The sequence below is a fragment of the Pseudorca crassidens genome, chromosome 1 (genome assembly GCF_039906515.1).
Source record: "Pseudorca crassidens isolate mPseCra1 chromosome 1, mPseCra1.hap1, whole genome shotgun sequence".
NCBI lineage: Eukaryota > Metazoa > Chordata > Mammalia > Artiodactyla > Delphinidae > Pseudorca > Pseudorca crassidens.
In genome coordinates this window covers 111,960,566-111,985,065 of record NC_090296.1, presented here as the reverse complement: position 1 = coordinate 111,985,065, position 24,500 = coordinate 111,960,566, and the positions used below count along the sequence as shown (strand labels likewise).

Below are 24,500 nucleotides of genomic sequence, written 5' to 3'. Positions count from 1 at the left end.
GTAGATAAACATTTGATTTATGACAGTGCTTACATTACAGAGCAGTGAGGAAAGGATGGTCTTTTCCGTAACTTGGGCTAGGTCAGATGGTTTATTCACTTAAGGAAAAAAAATGAGTCTTGGCCCCAACCTCAAACTATATAAAGCAAGTATATTTCCAAGTGGCTCTTAGGTCTAAATGTGAAATGTAAATCAATAAAGTTTCTATAAGATAACAGAGGAAGATTTTATTCTTGATACTGGAACAACCAGAGATTTCTTAAGCAAGTCACAAAAGACATTCACTTTAAGGAAAACAATTGATAAATTGGACTACATTAAAAAAGAACTTCTGTTTAGCAAGTCATTTAGGAAGTAAAAAGGCAAAAAAGTTAAAGGGAAAAAAAAAAACACTGAATGGGAGATGATCTTAGCAATGCATATAACCAACAAAATATGTAAAGAATTCTTATAAACCAGTAAGAGAAAGACAGACAACGCAAAAGAAAAATGGACATAATGACAAAAGAGGCTCTCAAAGTGGCCAATAAACATGAACAATGAGATGTTCAGTCACATTAGTCTTCAGAGAAATGAAAATGAAAACCCCATGAGATACTACTACACACCCATCAGAATGGCTAAAATTTAAAAGACTGGGGGGAAAAAAGTGATCATGACGGTGTGGAACACTTAGAACTCTCATACACTGTTGGTGAGAAAATAACTTGAGACAGTTACTTTGGAAGACTCTTCGATGGTACCAGCTAAAGGTGAATATTAGCATACTCTGTGACCCAGAAAAACACTTCTGGGTATATATCCAACAGAAATGCTTACATATGTGCACCCAAAGACATAAGCAAGAACATTTATAGCAGTACTATTCATAATAGCCCCATGCTCTCATCTGTATGGATAAATGAATTGTGCTTAATTTCATTTATACGGGCATATCTTTTTTTATTGTGCTTCGCAGATATTACATTTTTTTTTTTACGAATTGAAGGTTTGTGGCAACCCTGTGTTGAGCAAGTCTATTGGCACCATTTTTCCAACAACATTTGCTCACTTCACGTCTCTATGTCACATTTTAGTAATTCTTGCAATATTTCAAGCTTTTCCATTATTATTTGTCATGGTGATCTGTGATCAGTGATCTTTGATGTTACTATTACAAAAAGATTTCTGACGGCTCAGATGGTGGTTAACATTATTTTTAAATTAAGGTATGTACATTGTTCTTTTTTAAAAAATAAGTTTATTTATTTTTGGCTGCGTTTGGTCTTCGTTGGCTGCGTGCGGGCTTTCTCTAGTTGCAACGAGCGGGGGCTACTCTTCGTTGCGGTGCGCGAGCTTCTCCTTGCGGTGGCTTCTCGTTGCGGAGCACGGACTATAGGCTTGCGAGCTTCAGTAGTTGTGGCACACGGGCTCAGTAGTTGTGGCTCGCGGGCTCTAGAGCGCAAGCTCAGTAGTTGTGGCACAGGAGCTTAGTTGCTCCACGGCTTGTGGGATCTTCCCGGACCAGGGCTCAAATCCGTGTCCCCTGCATTGGCAGGTGGATTCTTAACCACTGCACCACCAGGGAAGTCCCTGTACATTGTTCTTTTAGGCTTTATGCTGTTGCACACTTAACAGACTACAGTGTAGTGTAAACATGACTTTTATATGCACTGGGAAACCAAAAATACTTGTGTGACTTTCTTTATTGCAATATTCATTTTATTGTGATGGTCTGGAACTGAACCCGAACATCTCCACAGTATGCCTCTGTGTCAATGAAAAGGAATAACTGCTGCTGTAATGCAACAACGTGGATGAATCTAACAAGCATAATGCTGAGTAAAAGCAGCCAGACAGAAGAGAATACATACTTTATCATTCTATTTATATGAAGTTCAGAAACAGGCAAAACTGGTTTATGGCCTTAAAAAGTTGGAATAGTGGTTACTTTTGAAGGCCTAGAGACTGAGAAGGGCCCAAGCAGTCTTTTGGGGTATGGGTAATGTTCTGTTTCTTGATCTGGAAGGTGGTTACATAGGTTTGTTCAGTTTGTAAAAATTCATGATTTGTAAACATTTCTGTAAGTTATACTTTGGTAATTCAGGTATACTTAAGTATGTCAGTATTTATTAAAATAAAAAAGTTTCAGAGCAGTTTCCAGCTTACATAATATTTTTGGACATGTCTAAGGACTTGTATGACTAGTGATAGTGCAGCTTGCCTTTTATTTTTGTTGTTGGTGCTGTGGATGATATGTGGGGCTCCAGATGGTCCCTTAAATTTATTTTCTTTATGCATCTAAAGTGTTTTCCTTTCCTGGCAGTGGTTCCAGTTGTAGCCTGGCTGCTGGTCTTGAATCTCTGGGACTTACAGATATCCGAACGTTGGTTCGATTAATGTGCTTGGCTGCAGCAGGGAGAGCTGGCCTCTCCACCAGCCCTTCCTCCATGGCAAGCACTTCAGAACGCTCACGAGGTGGGCACAGCAAGGCCAACAAGCCCATTTCTTGCCTGGCCTATCTGAGCACAGCAGTGGGATGTCTAGCATCAAACACTCCTAGTGCTGCAAAACTCCTGGTGCAGTTGTGTACACAGGTAGGATAGTTTTCAGTGCTTTACTTATTGCATTGCTTATTTCCAGCCAATTCTTAAAGAACCTTTTGAGATAAAATCTTCTTTTTGTTCCAAAATTATATGTAAAGATTAAACCTGTTTGTTCTGATTGCCTCTTCAGAACTTGATTTCTGCTGCAACAGGGGTAAATCTTACCACGGTCGATGATCCAATTCAGCGAAAGTTTCTACCTAGCTTTCTCCGAGGAATTGCTGAAGAGAATAAGCTTGTAACCTCCCCAAATTTTGTTGTAACTCAGGCCCTTGTGGCATTACTAGCAGACAAAGGGGCCAAACTGAGACCTAATTATGATAAATCAGAAGTTGAAAAGAAAGGTAAGTTTCATACGATTTAAATATACAGTCTTTTAATCAATTTGATATGTTTTTAAAAATATGTTTTTGCATTGTTGTATGTGATGAATTACATAACATCATGTATACTTATTAAGTTAGATCATAAGAAAAGTGCATGGATACTTTTTCATTGTGCCTGGAAACAAATATTAGAAAATGTACCAAATAAGTCTTGGTTTGATTAGATTATTTTATTAGATTATGGTTTGGGTCACCATAGATAATAATCCTGGTAGGCTTCCTGAATATAATTTATATAAAGTAGTGCTATTTTTTTCTTTGTCTTAAGATGATACAATTTGAAGGGACTACTTAAACACAGTACTTACCCTTCCCTTCATCAGGACCATTTGGCCAAGAGAGATGGGCTTTTGGATCTATCAGTGCATTCCCTTGACTAGCTATTAAGATCACTTTTTTAAAAAATTATTTATTTTTCATTTATTTATTTTTGGCTGGACCGGGTCTTCGTTGCTGTGCAGACTTTCTCTAGTTGCTGCACGCGGGGGCTACTCTTCGTTGCGGTGCAGGGGCTTCTCATTGTGGTGGCTTCTCTTGTTGCAGAGCACGGGCTCTAGGTGCACAGCCTTCAGTAGTTGTGGCTCGCGGGCTCAGTAGTTGTGGCTCACAGGCGCTAGAGCGCAAGCTCAGTAGTTGTGGCGCATGGACCTAGTTGCTCCATGGCATGTGGGATCTTCCCGGACCAGGGCTCGAACCCATATCCCCTGCATTGGCAGGCAGATTCTTAACCACTGCACCACCAGGGAAGTCCCTAAGATCACTTTTGAAAAGCAAAAGCCAAACTCTTATTCTTCAGGGCATGCTTCCTCTGCCCTGGCTTTAAAATGATTTCTGCTGCATTCTCAGTCGGTGTATCCTTAGAGCAAAGACTATTGATTAGTGTATATAAATGTACATTTGCAGTGAATCAGATTTAATATAGAATTTGATGTGAGATAAATGCTTTATACCTTGTATGCATATCTTAGTGAAATGATTGCTTGAAAAAGTGCTAATTCTTAAAAGATAGTTTAACCCATTTTTGTTTGTTCACCACCACCAGCTCTCACCTGGGCATCATTTCATTGTTTTGTTTAAGCAGGTTTAACTGCCCAATTGTATGCCCATCCTTCCTATGATCCTTCTGCTGTAGGCCCTCTGGAGCTGGCTAACGCCTTGGCAGCCTGCTGCCTCTCCTCCAGGCTATCCTCACAGCATAGGCAATGGGCTGCTCAACAGCTTGTGCGCACTCTTGCTGCACATGACCGCGACAACCAAACTACTCCACAGACACTCGCTGATATGGGAGGAGATCTCAGAAAATGCTCCTTTATCAAGTTGGAGGCTCATCAAAACAGAGTATGTATTTTGACCCCCAAGTGTGTCGATCACTTTATGTAAGATAAAATAGTTTCTCCTCTTCTCCAAGAGCTTAAAGTTCAGATCATGGGTGTGTGTCTCTCTCTTTCTGTCTCTCTCTTACATACTCACACACACACAAGCTAAATTATCAGTTATTTGTCTGGTAGTTACCAACTCTCCTTTCTCTACATGTGTGTGTTGTATACTATATGATATAATATTATACAAATGGGAAAATCAGATGGGAGATGAGAAGAAAACCAAAGGTATAGCCTCACAAAAGATGAGGGTTTATACATGCAGGAAAAGAAGCAATTGGTCTCCCTGTTTTAGTTTAGTTTTTAGGAGCCCACTGGGCTCCTGAGCAGTGACAAGGGCAGTTTAGGAAATGAAGACTGACCCCTATTTTACCAATTTAATCATTTCTTAGTCTGTGTAATTAGTTTTATAGAACATGCTGAATATTTCCATTTTATTGAATTAAATAAATGTTTTTTAATTAAATAAGCATGTCTAGTAAAGATTGTGAACAGGTCTAAGATAACTCAGATGAGTTTGGGCATAGGACTTTAAAGCTATACTTCAAATAGGTGTATATTTACAAGTCGGTTAGAAAAGAATGAAGACTATGCATGTTGTTTTATAACATGGATACTTTTCTTTTACAATTTCATGGTAGATTTTTTTTTAATTTGATAGAACTCTTTCAAATTATAGAATCATTTGAATTAAAACTTGCTCAAATATTGCTGGACTTTTAATCTTTTCTAGGTAATGACTTGTGTTTGGTGTAATAAAAAAGGACTCTTGGCTACAAGTGGCAATGATGGCACCATCCGGGTGTGGAATGTCACCAAGAAGCAGTATTCACTGCAACAGACCTGTGTGTTCAACAGATTGTGAGTACTGACATTAGCTCTCTTGGGTAACATTTAAAAATAAGACAATCCTGGGCTTCCCTGGTGGCGCAGTGGTTGAGAGTCCGCCTGCCGATGCAGGGGACACGGGTTCATGCCTCGGTCTGGGAAGATCCCACATGCCGCGGAGCGGCTGGGCCCGTGAGCCATGGCCGCTGAGCCTGCGCGTCCGGAGCCTGTGCTCCGCAACGGGAGAGGCCACAACAGTGAGAGCCCCGCGTACCGCAAAAAAAAAAAAAAAAAAAAAAAAAAAAGACAATCCTAAACATGCTTCATCTTGGTTGTGTTAGTGTACTCAAATTGTCACTAAAATTTTTTACAACTTTTTCTCTTAGAACAGTCTCCGGTGTTTTTTTTTTTTAAATTTGCAAGATAGTAATTTAGAAAATAAAAATACTAACTGTCAATATCTGTCAGCTTACTCAAAATTAAATCAAGGTCTACTATGCCAGCATTATAAATGTTCAATTCTATAAAACAGTAGGCTAATTTTCCATCATTCTTCAAGGATTATTTAGGAATTAGGGTAATGATATTTTTTGTGTAGCATCTTTTATATTTTTATAGCTAGCTATAAAACTTCCCTAGCTATTAGGCAAACAAGAGTCAGTGTGCTCTGAGTAATAACCATATGTATAACCCATATGGAATCACAATACTTTTGTTGACAAATTATGTACTACATTAAATGATCAGTTGTCTAAGTATTACTCTTTTGTAATTCTACATTTTTCACATTATGACAAACACTAGCAATTATGTGATTGTCAAATACTGCTAGCCAGGCTTTTGAAATGTAAAAGCTTTTGATCTGCCTTTATGTACTATAGTCTATATAAAACACTTATTTTAAGGTTTAGGATTTAGTTTACTTTGTGATGATGGGGATTAGAATTCCATACATATCTGTTATATTCTAGGGAAGGTGATGCTGAGGAAAGCCTGGGATCACCTAGTGATCCAAGTTTCTCACCTGTTTCCTGGAGTATCAGTGGCAAATATCTAGCTGGGGCTTTGGAAAAGATGGTGAATATCTGGCAAGTTAATGGTAAGAGTCACATAAATACTAGTAAACTACTGAAGCTACTTTTTTTTAAAAAAAAGCCTTTCTCTTAGCCTTCTAAGTCCAAATATTGGCTTCCCTTCACCTTGAATCTCACAATCTGTTCATCAACTGTGAAAATCTATGCATAGTATGGTTTAAATTAAAGAGAAAGTGTTCATTTCCTGACTTTTCCTTCTAGGAGTTTCAGTTAACCTGGTAGTTGTAAACTAAAAATTCTTTCTATGTACCACTCAGCATTCAGGGTAGGATTTGAGGAGAAGTAGCAATCACTGCATTTTTAGCTATGTATTCTTTTGAATCACCTGAAATATTTCTATTAATTTTATCTGTTTCACAGGGACAAACTCTTGTTAATTTTTAATAACCTCTCTGGAAAGTAAAAATTATTATTGTAATCTTGGGCTTACCAGCACTTTTGTTTGCTTTTGCATGTTTGGGTAATAGCTGTTCTATTTCGTACATTTGAAGGAACAGCTAGCCTTAACTATAGGTAAATTTTGTATATTAATTTGGTTTTCAGTAATTATTAGGAAAGGACTTAAGTGTTTGACATTTGTATGTTGATTATTTTCCTTTATTCTTTCTCCTATAAAGCGATCATTTTTGTCATATTAATAGTTACAGAAAAGCTATGAATTTGATAATCATATGTAGTATATAAATGAAGGATCTTGCCTTGCAGTCTTATTCATTAGTAGGCTATTATGAAATTGGGGACTGCTTTGAGTGTATTAAATTAAATAGTACGTATTTTTGTTCTTGTTATTGTTTTTAAGAATTAAGTGACAACTAGTTAACATTTTCTCCCTCTTTAGGAGGAAAAGGGTTAGTAGATATTCAGCCTCACTGGGTATCTGCCCTGGCTTGGCCAGAAGAGGGTCCATCCTTAGCCTGGTCAGGAGAATCTCCAGAATTATTGTTGGTGGGACGGATGGATGGATCTCTAGGACTGATTGAAGTTGTTGATGTATCCACCATGCACCGTCGAGAATTGGAGCATTGCTATCGAAAGGATGGTAAGTGACTGGAATTGTGTCTGGTTGAGAAAGTGTTCCCCCCAGTCAAATAGATTTACTTTTTTGGCATATGCTGAGTAAATATTACTTTTGGTTTTGTTTTCTAAATCGTTCAGTTGGTATTTCATTTTAGTTAGTTACTAAGTTGAAAGATATTTCTTTGTCACCCCCTACCACACATCCCTGCCAAAATAAGATCTAAATTAGTCATTTATCCTTTGTGCAAGTGTCAACACTTCTAGTGGGCTCTAGGTCTCTCTAGAAAGTTAAGAATGTCCAAGAGGAAAAAAGATAATAATCATTGATGGAGATGAAATTGTTAACAAATGGGTAAAATTAAGGAAATGGGGGGAAGAGGAGAAGGGGAGGGAAGTTCCTGATTTAAGAAGTCATAGCAGGAAGCCTACTTTTACTTATTTTCTCACTATCTTCCTTTTGGATGGCTAGTCATCTTACTAGATAGTTTTTATTATATGTTTTCGGGGAGTAGGATATCTCGAAGATCCCAGCCACAGCCATGCAGTTTCGAGGCCTGGAGGACAGCACGCTTGCTTCTCAGATGTCTGAGAGGAAAGCTCGCCCTCTCTTCTCTTCTCTCTCAGCATGAAGGGTGCACTGCCCAGTTAGCAATCCCTTTGCTCCCCTGATAGCCCGCGGCTCCTTTTTATTCACAGAGTAATGCTAATGTCATTACTCTCAGTTTCTGTCTTCTGCGAATACTGGGGATCCTCCAGAAACATGTCATCTCCATCACTACAAGTCAATATTCATTTGCTTTCTTCAAGGTCCATAGCCCTGGTCTGATAGTATTGTAGGGTCTCCTGCAGAGGCGGGGGGTGGCTGTGGCTCATTGTGGGGACAAAGACACGGGCAGCAGCAGTTCTGGGGAGTACACACTGACCTGAGCCCTCCTGGTGGCTGCCATTTTCTTACCCAGTTCTTTTTTAAATAGATAATACCATCATAGGGTTCAAAAAATTTTAAGTTTAAAAAGGTATACAGTAGGGAATTCCCTGGCGGTTCAGTGGTTAGGACTCCACGCTTCCACTGCAGGGGGCACGGGTTTGATCCCTGGTCAGGGAATTAAGATCCCACACGCTGCATGGTGCAGCAAAAAAATAAATAAATAAAAAGGCATACAGTAAAAAGTCTTTCTCACATCTGCTCAGCTCCCATGTCCCCATTCTACTCCCACAGATACTGTTTTTTACTTCTTTTGTAGCCTTCCAGTGTTACATATACTTAAAGAAACAAGTATGAATATAGCTTGTTAGAATATAACATGTTTGTTAGAATATTGAAACACACTGAATAGGCAATATTAAGCAAAAGAAGGGACAGGAAATTTTTTTTTCTAAGAGTTGGATTATTTCACTTCTCAGTTTCATGGTAGATTCTGGTCCAAAAGGAAAGAACCTTATACAGTGACTTAAAATCAGCAAGGGAATTCAGTTTTTGTCTCTGTTTTTCTTTTTTTTTTTTGTACGCGGGCCTCTCACTGTTGTGGCCTCTCCCGTTGCGGAGCACAGGCTCCGGACGTGCAGGCTCAGTGGCCATGGCTCACAGGCCCAGCCGCTCCGTGGCATGTGGGATCTTCCTGGACTGGGGCACGAACCCGTGTCCCCTGCATCGGCAGGCGGACTCTCAACCACTGCACCACCAGGGAAGCCCTGTCTCTGTTTTTCAGTAACCACTTCAAAAGAATGAAAGATTAAAAAATGAGGTACTCCTCGTCATTTACAAATAACACTTTCAAAGTGGGTTACATGGAATCCCAGCTGTAAGCTTACATTTTGTCTAAATGTGTTAAAGAGATGTTTGTAAACTTACTTGCAGTGGTTGTAGAGGTATATATTTGTTGCAAAGTCTCTGTCTTTTAAGGGAGACAATGACAAATAAGTCTCTCTTATTTTCTTTTTAAAATTTTTATTTTGTTCTATCATGTTAGTGTCTGTAACTTGCATTGCTTGGTTCAGTGAAGACAGACCATTTGCAGTGGGATATTTTGATGGAAAATTGTTATTGGGAACAAAGGAACCGCTTGAGAAAGGAGGCATTGTTCTAATTGATGCACATAAGGTAAAGCATGTTTACCTGATGGTTGCTTTTTCTTGTTTTATACTGTAGTATTGCTTGATACTAGTTTCTCAAAGAACTTTTTTATATCAGTCACTTATGATTTAATATTCTATTGTTATACAAAGTCTTTGGACCGTGTATGTAAATGGAAAAGTCTGTGTAAGAAAGCCATTGAACTAAGAAAGGGGTAAAACCAAAACAGTGAAATAGGATTACCCTTGGAACACCCCCTGTCAGAGTACCTCCCACTAATGCTAGAAATTCCATCTATGAAGAATGATTCCTTTGCCTTAAACAGAGGTTGTCAGTTCAGATGCTTATGGGGCCATCTAGGCAAGTAACATAAATGCATGAAGCCAGGAGCTGGAAGGTGTGAAGGAGGGCAAAAAAAACAAAGTCAGAAGAACCCAATGATGACAACCATATAAACACAAGACATGTCCCAGATTCTCATAGCATTAGCTGTTTTTGGTGTAAGAGATGCTTTTTTTTAAAAGTCTCTTGTTTTTCATATTTTAATGATCAGTAGTCCATAAAAATAACTTTAAAAATGGTGATGAAAGATCACATATCCCTTCTGAATCAGAATTTCATAATTCATTCATCCAGCTAACGTTTATTGAGCTTTGACTGCAGCAAATATATATAGTGCAGACTATATTAAAGGGTGAGTTGGTCTAGTGATTGGAAATAATATGCCAGTATCTAATTTGCATAAAACGTTGATTTCAAAATAATTGAGTGATAGAAGTATAGATCATAAATTATTAAGTTTAAAGTATTTGTGAAGGAAGCATTACTATGATTTTTTTTCTACCTCTACCATTTTAAGGATACTCTTATTAGTATGAAGTGGGACCCAACAGGTCATATTCTTATGACATGTGCCAAAGAAGAAAATGTGAAACTCTGGGGGCCTGTTGCAGGATGCTGGCGCTGTCTACATTCACTCTGCCATCCATCTATTGTAAATGGCATTGCTTGGTGCAGCCTTCCAGGGAAAGGATCCAAGTTGCATTTACTAATGGCCAGGTATGTTGTAAATTTGTGTGTCTGTGTGTGTCTTAATTTTTATATTAGTATAGACTGTTACTTGCATTAAGTGTGGCTTCTCAATAAACTTAAACAGTTTACTGCCAGTTACTGTTCTTATAATGTGTAATACCATAAGATCACCTTAGGGAAATAAAGAAGTTTTCCAATGTGAAGCTTGGGATATGTAATCCAAAGATATGCCATCTCCTTAACCGTGTGTGATATTGTTAGAATATAGATCCTACTTGTATTTCTTGTGAAAGATTATAGCATAACTACTACAAATAAATTTTTAAAATATACTGTAGTAGTTCTATCATGTCTTAATTGATTGCTTTTTGAGAATATTTTTACTTCTGCATATTGACACGTTTTGGTTTTATGTGATCAAATTTTTTAAGTGGCTGTCAGAGTGGCTTAGTATGTGTTTGGCGTATTCCACAAGATACCACACAGACCAGTGTGACTAGTTCAGAAGGATGGTGGGACCAGGAATCAAATTGCCAGGTAAATATTCTGGTGTTTTTCAAAACTTTATTTGAAACCACAGATAGTATATGTTATCAAGTAATACTCCTACTCGGTATCTCAAATGTCAAGAGCCATTAGGGAAACGTGAATAATTGTCATACTTTGTGTGCTCTCTGAATTAGCCTAATTTTTTATAAGTCAGAGGTACCATAATTGCTTGTTAAGGTGAGATGTTCAATAAATATGGAGCGGTGATCGTTTATGGTATATAATCAACACTACCAATAGGTGAGTCCTAAGCTAAAGTTTTTGGTACAGTGAAGCAGGAACACCACGGGAGCACTCCTATTCAAAGTATCTCCTACTGATACCAGAATTCCACCTATGAAGAACCATTCCTTTACCTTAAACAGAGGTTAAAAATTTACAGTAGACAGGGAATTCCCTGGCAGTCCAGTGGTTAGGACTCAGTGCTTCACTGCTGTGGCCCTGGCTTCAATCCCTGGTCGAGGAACTAAGATCCCACAAGACGCGTGGCATGGCCAAAAAAAAAATTATGGTAGATGCTCACAGAGCCATTTGATAAGTAACATAAATTCATTCACAAAGCTGTGGAGAAGGTAAAACACACACACACACACAAACACACACACACACACAGGAGTGCCCATGCTTCATATAAAGGGCATAGTTGCCACAGAGGAGATTGCCACCCTCCAGAAATGAGAGCCTATTGCTACCAGATTGTCAAATTTTTTGTTGTTGGAAACCAAAAATTCAGTGTTTTAAGTAAAATCTCCCAATATTAAACATTGGCATCTGACTTGAAATTCTTTAAAACCCTGGTTGGCCGGTTGAATTGTATCCCTGAGTTGCCAGTTTGCAACCTCTGTTGCTTTCTCTTTTGTTCATTATACAAATACATTATGTCATTTTTGGGTAAATGAGTATATCTGGTATTATGCTGTCTCATAACTAAAAGGAAGAGGGAGCTTAAAGGCAGGGAGAAAGGGGTGAGGAGGGAGGAGTAGATAGCTCACTAATGGGAGGAAAATATCACAGAAGCAGAGGTAGGAGCACTAGAGATAAATCTGATTTGCTCTCTGTGCTAAAGAGTAGCCCTTTAGACAGGCCTACCTATTTCATTCCTAAAACCTGCAGAGCAAACATGAGATTAGATACCATGGGACAGACAGACCCATAAGCCAACAGAAAGAGGAACTTGTTTTTATAGCACCAGCATGTGCAATTCACAAATGTTAGAGGCTAAAAGTGAAAATTACATGAAGTGAAATTTAAAAATTAAAACACTCATTAAAAGGTAGACGTTAGAATTTTCCTATCTCTGAGGGATAATTGGAACTTAAATGTAGTCATTTCTTCCCGTTTGAAGAGTAGAGAACTAGCTTAGAAGTGTATCAAAAAAGATGAAACAGCATCAGCAAAGGAGAACCAGATTGATATCTTATTATTTTCTCCATCAGGCTAGTCCTTATGAGAGAGTTGTCCTTCCCTCCTCCCCAATTTTATACTGAAATATAAAATTTCCAAGAATGAATTGTAAATCTTGAATCTATAAATTGTTTTATTTTTCAATATTTGTTAAAAATAAAAATGAATTGCAGGATGGATATAGGAAATCAGTCGGAGCCAAGTGTGTTTATCAATTGCGAGGACACATCACCCCTGTCCGGACCGTTGCCTTTAGTTCTGATGGGTTGGCCCTGGTGTCTGGTGGTTTAGGTGGCCTCATGAACATTTGGTCTTTAAGGGTAAGAGTATAGATGTTATTTTTATCTTAAGAAATGTTTTTATATTAACTTATATGTGATAAAAGTTAACCCAACTAATCCTAGGAATATTTTGTGTAATAATATCTTGAATATTGAAGAAACCCCTTTCAGAGTTCTCTGCCCTTTAATTTTTTTCTTTTTTTAATATCTTTATTGGAGTATAATTGCTTTACAATGGTGTGTTAGTTTCTGCTGTATAACAAAGTGAATCAGCTATACATATAAATGTATCCCCGTATCTCCTCCCTCTTGCATCTCCCTCCCACCCTCCCTATCCCACCCTTCTAGCTGGTCACAAAGCACCGAGCTGAGCTCCCTGTGCTATGCGACTGATTCCCACTAGCTAGCTGTCTTACATTTGGTGGTGTATATATGCCCATATATACACTACCACTCTCTCACTTTGTCCCAGCTTACCCTTCCCCCACCCCGGAAGTCCATTCTCTAGTAGGTCTGCGTCTTTATTCCCATCTTGCCCCGAGGTTCTTCATGACCTTTTTTTTTTGGTTCCATATATATATGTTAGCATATGGTATTTGTTTTTCTCTTTCTGACTTATTTCATTTTCTATGACAGTCTCTAGGCCCATCCAACTCACTACAAATAACTCAATTTCATTTCTTTTTAATAATGAGTAATATTCCATTGTATATATGTGCCACATCTTCTTTATCCATTCATCTGTTGATGGATACTTAGGTTGCTTCCACATCCTGCCTATTGTAAATAGTGCTGCAATGAACATAGTGGTACATAACTCCTTTTGCATTATGGTTTTCTCAGGGTATATGCCAGTAGTGAGATTGCTGGGTCGGATGGTAGTTCTATTTTTAGTTTTTTAAGGAACCTCAATACTGTTCTCCATAGTGGCTCTATCAATTTACATTCCCACCAACAGTGCAAGAGTGTTCCCTTTTCTCCACACTCTCTCCAGCATTTATTGTTTCTAGATTTTTTGATGATGACCATTCTGACTGGTGTGAGGTGGTACCTCATGGTAGTTTTGATTTGCATTTCTCTAATGATTAGTGATGTTGAGCATCCTTTCATGTGTTTGTTGGCAATGTGTTTATCTTCTTTGGAGAAATGTCTATTTAGGTCTTCTGCCCATTTTTGGGTTGGGTTGATTGATTTTTTTGATATTGAGCTGCATGAGCTACTTGTATATTTTGGAGATTAATCCTTTGTCAGTTGCTTCATTTGCAAATATTTTCTCCCATTCTGAGGTTGTCTTTTGGTCTTGTTTATGGTTTCCTTGGCTGTATAAAAGCTTTTAAGTTTCATTAGGTCCCATTTGTTTATTTTTGTTTTTATTTCCATTTCTCTAGGAGGTGGGCCAGAAAGGATCTTGCTGTGATTTATGTCATGGAGTGTTCTGCCTGTGTTTTCCTCTTAAGAGTTTTATAGTGTCTGGCCTTACATTTAGGTCTTTAATCCATTTTGGGTTTATTTTTGTGTATGGTGTTAGGGAGTGTTCTAATTTCATTCTTTTACATGTAGCTGTCCAGTTTTCCCAGCACCACTTATTGAAGAGGCTGTCTTTTCTCTGTTGTATATTCTTGCCTCCTTTATGAAAAATAAGGTGACCATATGTGCCTGGGTTTATCTCTGGGCTCTCCTGTTCCATTGATCTATATTTCTGTTTTTGTGCCAGTACCATACTGTCTTGATTACTGTAGCTTTGTAGTATAGTCTGAAGTCAGGGAGCCTAATTCCTCCAGCTCTGTTTTTCTTTCTCAAGATTGCTTTGGCTATTTGGGGTCTTTTGTGTTTCCATACAAATTGTGAAATTTTTTGTTTTAGTTCTGTGAGAAATGCCATTGATGGTTTGATAGGGATTGCAGTGAATCTGTAGATTGCTTTGGGTAGTAGAGTCATTTTCACAATGTTGATTCTTCCAATCCAAGAAGGTGGTATGTCTCTCCATCTGTTTGTATCATCTTTAATTTCTTTCATCAGTGTCTTGTAGTTTTCTGCATACAGGTCTTTTTTTCTCCTTAGGTAGGTTTATTCCTAGGTATTTTATTCTTTTTGTTGCAGTGGTAAAATGGGAGTGTTTCCTTAATTTCTCTTTCAGATTTTTCATCATCAGTCTATAGGAATGCAAGAGATTTCTGTGCATTACTTTTGTATCCTGCTACTTTACCAAATTCACTGATTAGTTTTAGTAGTTTTCTGGTAGCATCTTTAGGATTCTCTATGTATAGTATCATGCCATCTTCAAACAGTGACAATTTTACTTCTTCTTTTCTGATTTGCATTCCTTTTATTTCTTTTTCTTCTCCGATTGCTGTGGCTAAAACTTCCAAAACTATGTTGAATAATAGTGGTGAGGGTGGGTAACTTTTCTTGTTCCTGATTTTAGTGGAAATAATTGCAGTTTTCACCACTGAGAATGATGTTGGCTGTGCGTTTGTCACATATAGCCTTTTTTATGTTGAGGTAAGTTTCCTCTGTGCCTACTTTCTGGAGAGCTTTTATCATAAATGGGTGTTAAATTTTGTCAAAAGCTTTTTCTGCATCTATTGAGATGATCATATGGTTTTCATCCTTCAGTTTGTTAGTATGGTTTATCACATTGATTGATTTGTGTATATTGAAGAATCCTTGCATTCCTGGGATGAACCCTACTTGATCATGGTGTATGATCCTTTTAATGTGCTGTTGGATTCTGTTTGCTAGTAGTTTGTTGAGGATTTTTGCATGCTTGTTCATCAGTGATATTGGCCTGTAGTTTTCTTTTTTTGTGGTATCTTTGTCTTTTTTTGGTATCAGGGTGATGGTGGCCTTGTAGAATGAGTTTGGGAGTATTCCTCCCTCTGCTGTATTTTGGAAGAGTTTGAGAAGGATAGGTGTTAGCTCTTCTCTAAGTGTTGGGTAGAATTCGCCTGTGAAGCCATCTGGTCCTGGACTTTTGTTTGTTGGAAGATTTTTAATCACAGTTTCAATTTCAGTGCTTGTGATTGGTCTGTTTATATTTTCTCTTGCTGGTTCAGTCTTGGAACGTTGTGCTTTTCCAAGAATTTGTCCATTTCTTCCAGATTGCCCATTTTATTGGCATGTAGTTGCTTGTAATAATCTCTCATGGTCCTTTGTATTTTTGCAGAAGTTGTTACTTCTCCTTTTTCATTTCTAATTCTATTGATTTGAGTCTTCTCCCTTTTTTTCTTGATGAGTCTGGCTAATGTTTTGTCAATTTTGTTTATCTTCTCAAAGAACCAGCTTTTAGTTTTATTGATCTTTGCTATCATTTCCTTCATTTCTTTTTCACTTATTTCTGATCTGATCTTTATGATTTCTTTCCTTCTACTAACTATGGGGTATTTTTGTTCTATCTCTAATTGCTTTAGGTGTAAGGTTAGGTTGTTTATTTGAGATTTTTCTTGTTTCGTGAGGTAGAATTGTATTGCTATAAACTTCCCTCTTAGAACTGCTTTTGCTGCATCCCATAGGTTTTGGGTCATCATGTTTTCATTGTCATTTGTTTCTAGGTATTTTTTGATTTCCTCTTTGATTTCTTGAGCGATCTCTTGGTTATTTAGTAGTGTATTGTTTATCCTCCATGTGTTTGTATTTTTTACAGATTTTTTCCTGTGATTGATATCTAGTCTCATAGCATTGTGGTCGGAAACGATACTTGATACGGTTTCAATTTTCTTAAATTTACCAAGGCTTGATTTGTGACCCACGATATGATCTCTCCTGGAGAGTGTTCCATGAGCAATTGAGAAGAAAGTGTAAACTGCTGTTTTTGGATGGAATGTCCTAAAATATCAATTAAGTCCTTCTTGTTTAATGTATCATTTAAAGCTTGTGTTTCCTCATTTATTTTCATTTTGGTTGATCTTTCCATTGGTGAAAGTGGGGTATTAAAGTCCCCTACTATTATTGTGTTACTGTCGATTTTCCCTTTAATGGCTGTTAGCATTTGCCTTATGTATTGAGGTGCTCCTATGTTGGGTGCATAAATATTTACAATTGTTGTATCTTCTTCTTGGATCGATCCCTTGATCATTGTGTAGTCTCTTGTCTGTTGGATTGATCCCCTGATCATTATATAGTCTCTTGTTTCTTGTCTCTCGTCTCTTCTTTGTCTCTTGTAATAGTCTTATAAAGTCTGTTTTGTCTGATATGAGAATTGCTACTCCAGCTTTCATTTGATTTGCATTTGCATGGAATATCTTTTTCCATCCCCTCCCTTTCAGTCTGTATGTGTCCCTAGGTCTGAAGTGGGTCTCTTGTAGACAGCATATATACGGTCTTGTTTTTGTATCCATTCAGCCAGTCTATGTCTTTTGGTTGGAGCATTTAATCCATTTACATTTAAAGTCATTATTGATATGTACGTTCCTATTACCATTTTCTTAATTGTTTTGGGTTTGTTATTGTAGGTGTTTTCCTTCTCTTGTGTTTCCTGCCTAGAGAAGTTCCTTTAGCATTTGTTGTAGAGCTGGTTTGGTGGTGCTGAATTCTCTTAACTTTTGTTGTCTGTAAAGTTTTTGATTTCTCCGTCAAATCTGAATGAGATCCTTGCTGGGTAGAGTAATCTTGGCTGTCGGTGTTTCCCTTTCCTCACTTTAAATTTATCCTGCCACTCCCTTCTGGCTTGTAGAGTTTCTGCTGAAAGATCAGCTGTTAACCTAATGGGGATTCCCTTGTATGTTCGTTGTTGCTTTTCCCTTGCTGCTTTTAATATTTTTTCTTTGAATTTAATATTTGTTGGTTTGATTAATATGTGTCTTGGCATGTTTCTCCTTGGATTTTTCCTGTATGGGACTCTCTGCACTTCCTGGTCTTGATCATTTCCTTTCCCATATTAGGGAAGTTTTCAACTATAATCTCTTCAAATATTTTTTCAGTTCCTTTTTTTTTCTCTTCTTCTGGGACCCCTAGAATTCGAATGTTGGTGCGTTTAATGTTGTCCCAGAGGTCTCTGAGGCTGTCCTCAATTCTTTTCTTTCTTTTTTCTGTATTCTGCTCTGCCATAGTTATTTCCACTCTTATCTTCCAGGTCACTTATCCGTTCTTCTGCCTCAGTTATTCTGCTGTTGATTACTTCTAGAGAATTTTTAATTTCATTTTTTGTGTTGTTCATCATTGTTTGTTTGCTCTTTAGTTCTTCTGGTTTCTTGTTAAACATTTCTTGTATTTTCTCCATTCTGTTTCCAAGATTTTGCATCATCTTTACTATCATTACTCTGAATTCTTTTTCAGGTAGACTGCCTATTTTCTCTACATTTGTTTGGTCTGATGGGGTTTTACCTTGCTCCTTCATCTGCTGTCTATTTGCTGTCTTCTCATTTTGCTTAACTTACTGTGTTTGGGGTCTCCTTTTCGCAGGCTGCAGGTTTGTATTTCCCGTTGTTTTTTGGTGTCTGCCCCCAGTGGCTAACGTTGGTTCAGTGGGTTGTGTAGGCTTCCTGGTGGAGGGGACTGGTGCCTGGTGGGTGGGGCTGGATCTTGTCTTTCTGGTTGGCAGGACCATGTCCAGTGGTGTGTTTTCAGGTGTCTGTGAAGTTAGTATGATTTTAGGCAGTGTCTCTGCTAATGGGTGGGCTTGTGTTCCTGTCTTGCTAGTTGTTTGACATGGGGTGTCCAGCACTGGAGCGTGCTGGTCGTTGAGTGGAGCTGGGTCTTAGCGTTGAGATGGAGATCTCTGGGAGAGGTTTCACCATTTGATATTACATGGGGCTGGGAAGTCTCCGGTGGGCCAATGTCCTGAACTCGGCTGTCCCACCTGAGAGGCTCAGGCTTGACACCAGGCCGGAGCACCAAGACCCTGTCAGCCACATGGCTGAGAAGAAAAGGGAGAAAAAAAGAAAGAAAGAAAAAATAAATAAATAAAATAAAGTTATTAAAATAGAAAAAAATTATTAAAAAGTAATAAAAAATAGAAAGAAGAGAGGTAGCAAACCAAAAAACAAATCTACCAATGATAACAATTGCTAAAAACTATACTAAAAAAAAAAAACAAAAACGGACAGTCAGAACCCTAGGACAAATGGCAAAAGCAAAGCTATACAGACAAAATTACCCTAAGAAGCATACACATACACACTCACAAAAAGAAAAAGGAAAAAAAAATTATATATATATATAAGGAAGAGAGCAACGAAATCAGTAAACAAATCTACCAATGATAATAAGTTCTAAATACTAAACTAAGATAAACATAAAGCCAGAAACAAATTAGATGCAGAAAGCAAATCCCAAGTCTACAGTTGCTCCCAAAGTGCACTGCCTCAATTTTGGGATGATTTCTTGTCTATTCAGGTATTCCACAGATTCAGGGTACATCAGGTTGATTATGGAGATTTAATCCACTGCTCCTGAGGCTGCTGGGAGAGATTTCCTTTTCTCTTCTTTGTTCGCACAGCTCCCGGGGTTCAGCTTTGGATTTGGCCGCGCCTCTGCATGTAGGTTGCCTGAGGGCGTCTGTTCCCCACCCAGACAGGATGGGGTTAAAGGAGCAGCTGATTAGGGGGCTCTGGCTCACTCAGGCCGGGGGGATGGAGGGGTACGGACGTGGGGCGAGCCTGCGGCGGCAGAGGCCAGCGTGACATTGCAACAGCCTGAGGCACAACGTGTGTTCTCCTGGGGAAGTTGTTCCTGTATCACGGGACCCTGGCAGTGGCAGGCTGCACAGGCTCCTGGGAGGGGAGGTGTGGATAGTGACCTGTGCTTGCACACAGGCTTCTTGGTGGCTGCAGCAGCAGCCTTAGCGTCTCACGCCTGTGCCTGGTGTCCACGCTGATAGCTGCAGCTCATACCCATCTCCTCGTCTAGGCAGTGCTCTGAATCCCCTCTCCTTGCGCACCCGAAACAATGGCCTCTTGCCTCTTAGACAGGTCCAGACTTTTCCCTGGACTCTCTCCCGGGTAGCTGTGACGCACTAGCCCCCTTCAGGCTGTGTTCATGCAGCCAACCCCAGTCCTCTCCCTGGGGTCTGACCTCCGAAGCCCGAGCCTCAGCTCCCAGCCCCCAACCTGCTCTGGCAGGTGAGCAGATGAGCCTTTCAGGCTAGTGAGTGCTGGTCGGCCCCGATCCTCTGTGCCGGAATCTCTCCGCTTTGACCTCTGCACCCCTGTTGCTGCGCCCTCCTCTGCAGCTCCGAAGCTTCCCCCTCACCCACCCCATCTCTGCCAGTGAAGGGCCTTCCTGGTGTGTGGAAACTTTTCCTCCTTCACAGCTCCCTCCCAGAGGTGCAGGTCCTGTCCGTATTCTTTTGTCTCTGTTTTTCCTTTTTTCTTTTGCCCTACCCAGGTACGTGGGGAGTTTCTTGCCTTTGGGGAAGTCTGAGGTCTTCTGCCAGTGTTCAGTAGGTGTTCTGTAGGAGTTGTTCCACATGTAGATGTATTTGTGGGGAGGAAGGTGATCTCCACGTCTTACTCCTCTGACATCTTGAAGGCTCCCCTGCCCTTATTTTTTCTTAATGATGTATTTTTAAAATCATTTAGAAAAGGCTCTAGAAAATTGGATAGTAGTATGCAGTTGGGCATTGCCAAATGTACCTAAAGTGTAGGTTTTACAATAAGTTTTTGTGAACATGAAGTATAAATTTAAAATGTAAATAATGGCTAACTAGATAAGTAGTGTATATTGATAAATACATCTCATTTTAGGATGGCTCTGTCTTGCAAACTGTTGTGATTGGCTCTGGAGCTATTCAGACCACAGTATGGATTCCAGATGTTGGGGTAGCTGCTTGCTCAAATAGATCAAAGGTAATTTTACAATCATATCAAGTTGTAAGTTGTTAGCCTGTAAGGTATCTTAAAAATCCTAGTCCAAGCATCCCACTTTACCGAGGCAAAAAATGATATCCAGAGGGATTATTACTTGCCCAAGATAATGCAGCTGTTTAGTGGCAGAAGGAAAACTAGAACCTGGTACGCTCCTGTACCCTATACTTAGGGAAAAATGCTTAATTATTGAATGACTTTCCACTGGAAATTATAAAGAGAATTTATTACTTTCTGCCATGATTTTTGAGACAGCACTAAATTATCTAAAGAATTTTCCCCAAAAAGAAGGACTACCTCAAAGACCTTTAACTCAACTATACAGAATATATCTTGGCTTTCAAATTTAATGTTCTACTAAAAAATACTAGCCCTCTACTGTGAAATAATTCTATGATATGACAGTATCTCTTACAGTATTGCTTTTCATACCCTAATGAATAGTGTCAATGTGCTGCTTTGGTTTACATTTATGTGGTTAATATGTGGTAATATTAAAATAGAGCTGAAAACCTGCATGAACAGTCCTACTAGAAGTAAAATATAGAATCAGACCATAGGCAGTAGTAGCCTGCATAGAATAAACCATAGAGCCACAGAGCAGTGCTGCTTCTCTTGTAGATGTGTGTCCCTCAGCAGAGTACTACTTCCTCTAGTATCCTTGTGGTCATGTCAGACTCTTAAAATATACTAGATACCTTGTCCTACAAGTCCTATGAGCTAGCAAATAATTCTCTTTAAGAAGAATCAGCTAATCCATGGTAGTTCACACATTTTACAGTTAGTCACTTGTTTTTACCTTAGACAAAATTTAAGATGTTTTGAAGTTCATAGGCATTAAAAGTATAGCATAAAATGTCCAAAAAGCAAAAGTGTTTAATGTATTACTAGAAGGAATTTCTCATATATGAATGGTGATGGAATGTCTCTCTTTTATTTAAACAAATATCATGTGGCATGGTTTATTTTTCATCAGGATGTTTTGGTCGTGAATTGTACAGCAGAATGGGCTGCTGCCAATCATGTTTTAGCAACCTGTAGGACAGCACTGAAACAACAGGGTGTTCTGGGATTAAACATGGCTCCCTGCATGAGAGCATTTCTGGAGCGGCTCCCCGTGATGCTTCAGGAGCAGTATGCCTATGAAAAGGTAACTGATTACACTCGTTCTTGCAGATCTACAGGTGACTGGTGCTTTGGAATTGGAATTATAGCTTTGAATTTATCCCTTAAGAGTATGAGGTCTGAGTAAAATAAGTGGGGCTGTTTGGGCAGAATCACATGAAGATAATTCATGTCTAAAACAGTTGTTTAGTAATCCTAAGCCTGCTTTTACTTTATTTTAGTGGGAGTAAAATTTTTAAATAACCCTCAAATTTGTATAGTGTTTCTATTATTCATGTCAGATTATTTATTCATTCCAAAACTTCTTTAAATCCCTGTACCTCAGAGTATATCATCTTCCCTTTTCTGACCCATATATCTATTTTTGTGTGGCTTTGCCCTCCCACAGTTGGGAGGGGGAATGGATATGGGCGTCAGAGTGAACATCCTGTCCACTTTATCAGGTGAATCCTTGTGGAAAGTTTAGTAGAAGAGGTAAGGTTGAATTAAGTAAGGTCATTAAATACTAGAATGGGAAATTACGGAATTTGGACTTGTTGCCCAGGCCATGATCCTGTATAGCTTGTCTTTCAGCCCTCAGTAGTCACAGTATGCTGCTCCTAGGCAGAGCTCACCTGGGGTTTTTCCTTTTTCCTTTTTTTTTTTTTGCCATGCTACATTAATCTTATCAGCTGTTAACCACACCCAGTTAATTTCACTGAGGTTTGCCCAGGTTTTCTTTACTGAATCGCTCAGTCTCTCACAGAGTTGCTCTAGTATATCTAGGGAGGGCCAGGGAAGAAGGTTGTCTTTGATGGCTACCAGGGTTCTTTTGGTAAAGGAGGAAATGTGAGAGGGAGCAGGTCTCCATGGTTCAGTTATCTGCCTTTTTTTTTTTAATTCAAGAAAAACTGTAATGAAAAATATGCTAAATGCAGTGTGGTGTCCTGGGTTGAATCTTGGAGCAGAAGAGGAGCATTAGGGACTTCCCTGGTGGTCCAGTGGTTAAGAATTCGCCTTCCAGTGCAGGGGACGCGGGTTCGATCCCTGTTTGGGGAACTAAGATCCCACATGCTGAGGGGCAACTAAGCTGGGCCCTCTAGAGCCCACGCGCTACAACTAAGTCCCAACACAGCCAATAAATAAATAAATATTTTTTAAAAAGAAAATAAAAGAAAAGGAGCATTAGTGGGAAACCCTATAAAGTTCTGTGGTTTAGTTATTATTGTAACCAGTGTTACGTTCTTAGCTTTGATTATCGCACCATGGTTATATAAGATGTGAACATTACAGAAGGTTGTGTGAAGGGTTTATAGGAATTCTCTGTACTATCTCTGCAACTCTCTATGTATCTAAAATTATTTCAAAGTAAAAAGCTTAAAAAAAACAGTAAAGTTAAAATATGACTACAGGCTTTCAGAATGCAGGAGGCTAATTTATATTATTTGGCAGAGGCTCTTCAGCATAATATCCTTGCATTTTCTCTTAGCCTCATGTGGTTTGTGGTGACCAGCTTGTTCACAGCCCCTATATGCAATGTCTGGCTTCCCTTGCTGTGGGACTTCATCTGGATCAGCTGCTGTGTAATCCTCCAGTGCCACCACACCACCAGAACTGCCTCCCTGACCCTGCATCGTGGAATCCAAATGAGTGGGCCTGGTTAGAATGTTTCTCAACCACCATAAAAGCTGCTGAAGCCCTGACCAATGGAGCACAGTTTCCAGAATCTTTTACTGTTCCCGATCTAGAGCCTGTTCCAGAGGATGAACTTGTACTCCTAATGGTAAGTGTAGTATGAGCTACTGTTATATGTAACTGAGATTGTATTATGGATGTTTAGTAAGTAGCAGACCCTCAATAAGTATTTGCTAGCTTGAATAGAGCAAGAAGCACACCCTTATATAAACTTAAAATATTTTGCGTTCAGATACTCACTTTTAATCTGATGGAAGTCTTCTTTGGTGACAGGGATTGATTATGAGAATTGTGGAGCTCTTATAAATGTGCTGGTTTTCAATGACATAGTCACATTTTCTCATTTTCTTGTCCATAGGTACCTTGTTAGTGTGTGTGCATATGTGTGTGTGTGTGTGTGTGTGTGTATTTATTATTTTTCCCCTGTTAGAGCTTATCTGTATTTCTTCTATTTACAATAACATTGTAAAAGGTACCTTCATTTCGTTTTGTTTTATTTTTTAAACATCTTTATTGGAGTATAATTGCTTTACAATGTTGTGTTAGTTTCTGCTGTATAACAAAGTAAATCAGCTGTATGTATACATATATCCCCATATCAACTCCCTCTTGCATATCCCTCCCACCCTCATTATCCCATCCCCCAAGGTGGTCACAAAGCACCGAGCTGATTTCCCTGTGCAATGCACCTGCTTCCCACTAGCTATCTATTTTACATTTGGTAGTGTATATATCTCAGTGCTACTCTCTTACTTCGTCCCAGCTTACCCTTCCCGCTCCCCATGTCCTGAAGTCCATTCTCTACGTCTGCATCTATTCCTGTCCTGCCCCTAGGTTTGTCAGAACTTTTTTTTTTTTTTAGATTCCATATATATGTGTTAGCATACGGTATTTGTTTTTCTCTTGCTGACTTATTTCACTCTGTATGACAGACTCTAGGTCTATCCACCTCACTACAAATAACTCAGTTTCGTTTCTTTTTATGACTGAGTAATATTCCATTGTATATATGTGCCACATCTTCTTTATCCATTCATCTGTCAGTGGACACTTAGGTTGCTTCCATGTCCTGGCTATTGTAAATAGAGCTGCAATGAACATTGTGGTACATGACTCCTTTTGGATTATGGTTTTCTCAGGGTATATGTGCAGTAGTGGGATTGCTGGGTCATATGGTAGTTCTATTTTCAGTTTTTTAAGGAACTTCCATACTGTTCTCCGTAGTGGCTGTATCAATTTACATTACCATCAACAGTACAAGAGTGTTCCC

General features: G+C 38.9%; 1 protein-coding gene across 8 annotated transcripts in view; it reads left to right on the top strand.

Annotated features, from left to right (window-relative positions):
* Positions 1-24,500, top strand: part of HERC1 (HECT and RLD domain containing E3 ubiquitin protein ligase family member 1) — a 215,167-nt gene that overhangs the window by 161,064 nt on the left and 29,603 nt on the right. For 5 of the 8 annotated variants that reach the window (XM_067749780.1, XM_067749809.1, XM_067749799.1 and 2 more), the window contains exons 49-61: positions 2,306-2,576; positions 2,716-2,929; positions 4,050-4,309; positions 5,084-5,211; positions 6,150-6,277; positions 7,111-7,311; positions 9,260-9,390; positions 10,223-10,422; positions 10,827-10,932; positions 12,522-12,668; positions 20,312-20,413; positions 21,408-21,581; positions 23,025-23,318. In XM_067749780.1, coding sequence (XP_067605881.1) covers positions 2,306-2,576; positions 2,716-2,929; positions 4,050-4,309; positions 5,084-5,211; positions 6,150-6,277; positions 7,111-7,311; positions 9,260-9,390; positions 10,223-10,422; positions 10,827-10,932; positions 12,522-12,668; positions 20,312-20,413; positions 21,408-21,581; positions 23,025-23,318 — 2,356 coding nt within the window. The remainder of the gene's footprint in view (positions 1-2,305; positions 2,577-2,715; positions 2,930-4,049; positions 4,310-5,083; positions 5,212-6,149; positions 6,278-7,110; positions 7,312-9,259; positions 9,391-10,222; positions 10,423-10,826; positions 10,933-12,521; positions 12,669-20,311; positions 20,414-21,407; positions 21,582-23,024; positions 23,319-24,500) is intronic. The other 3 variants (XM_067749815.1, XM_067749823.1, XM_067749769.1) reach the window with 2 other exon arrangements.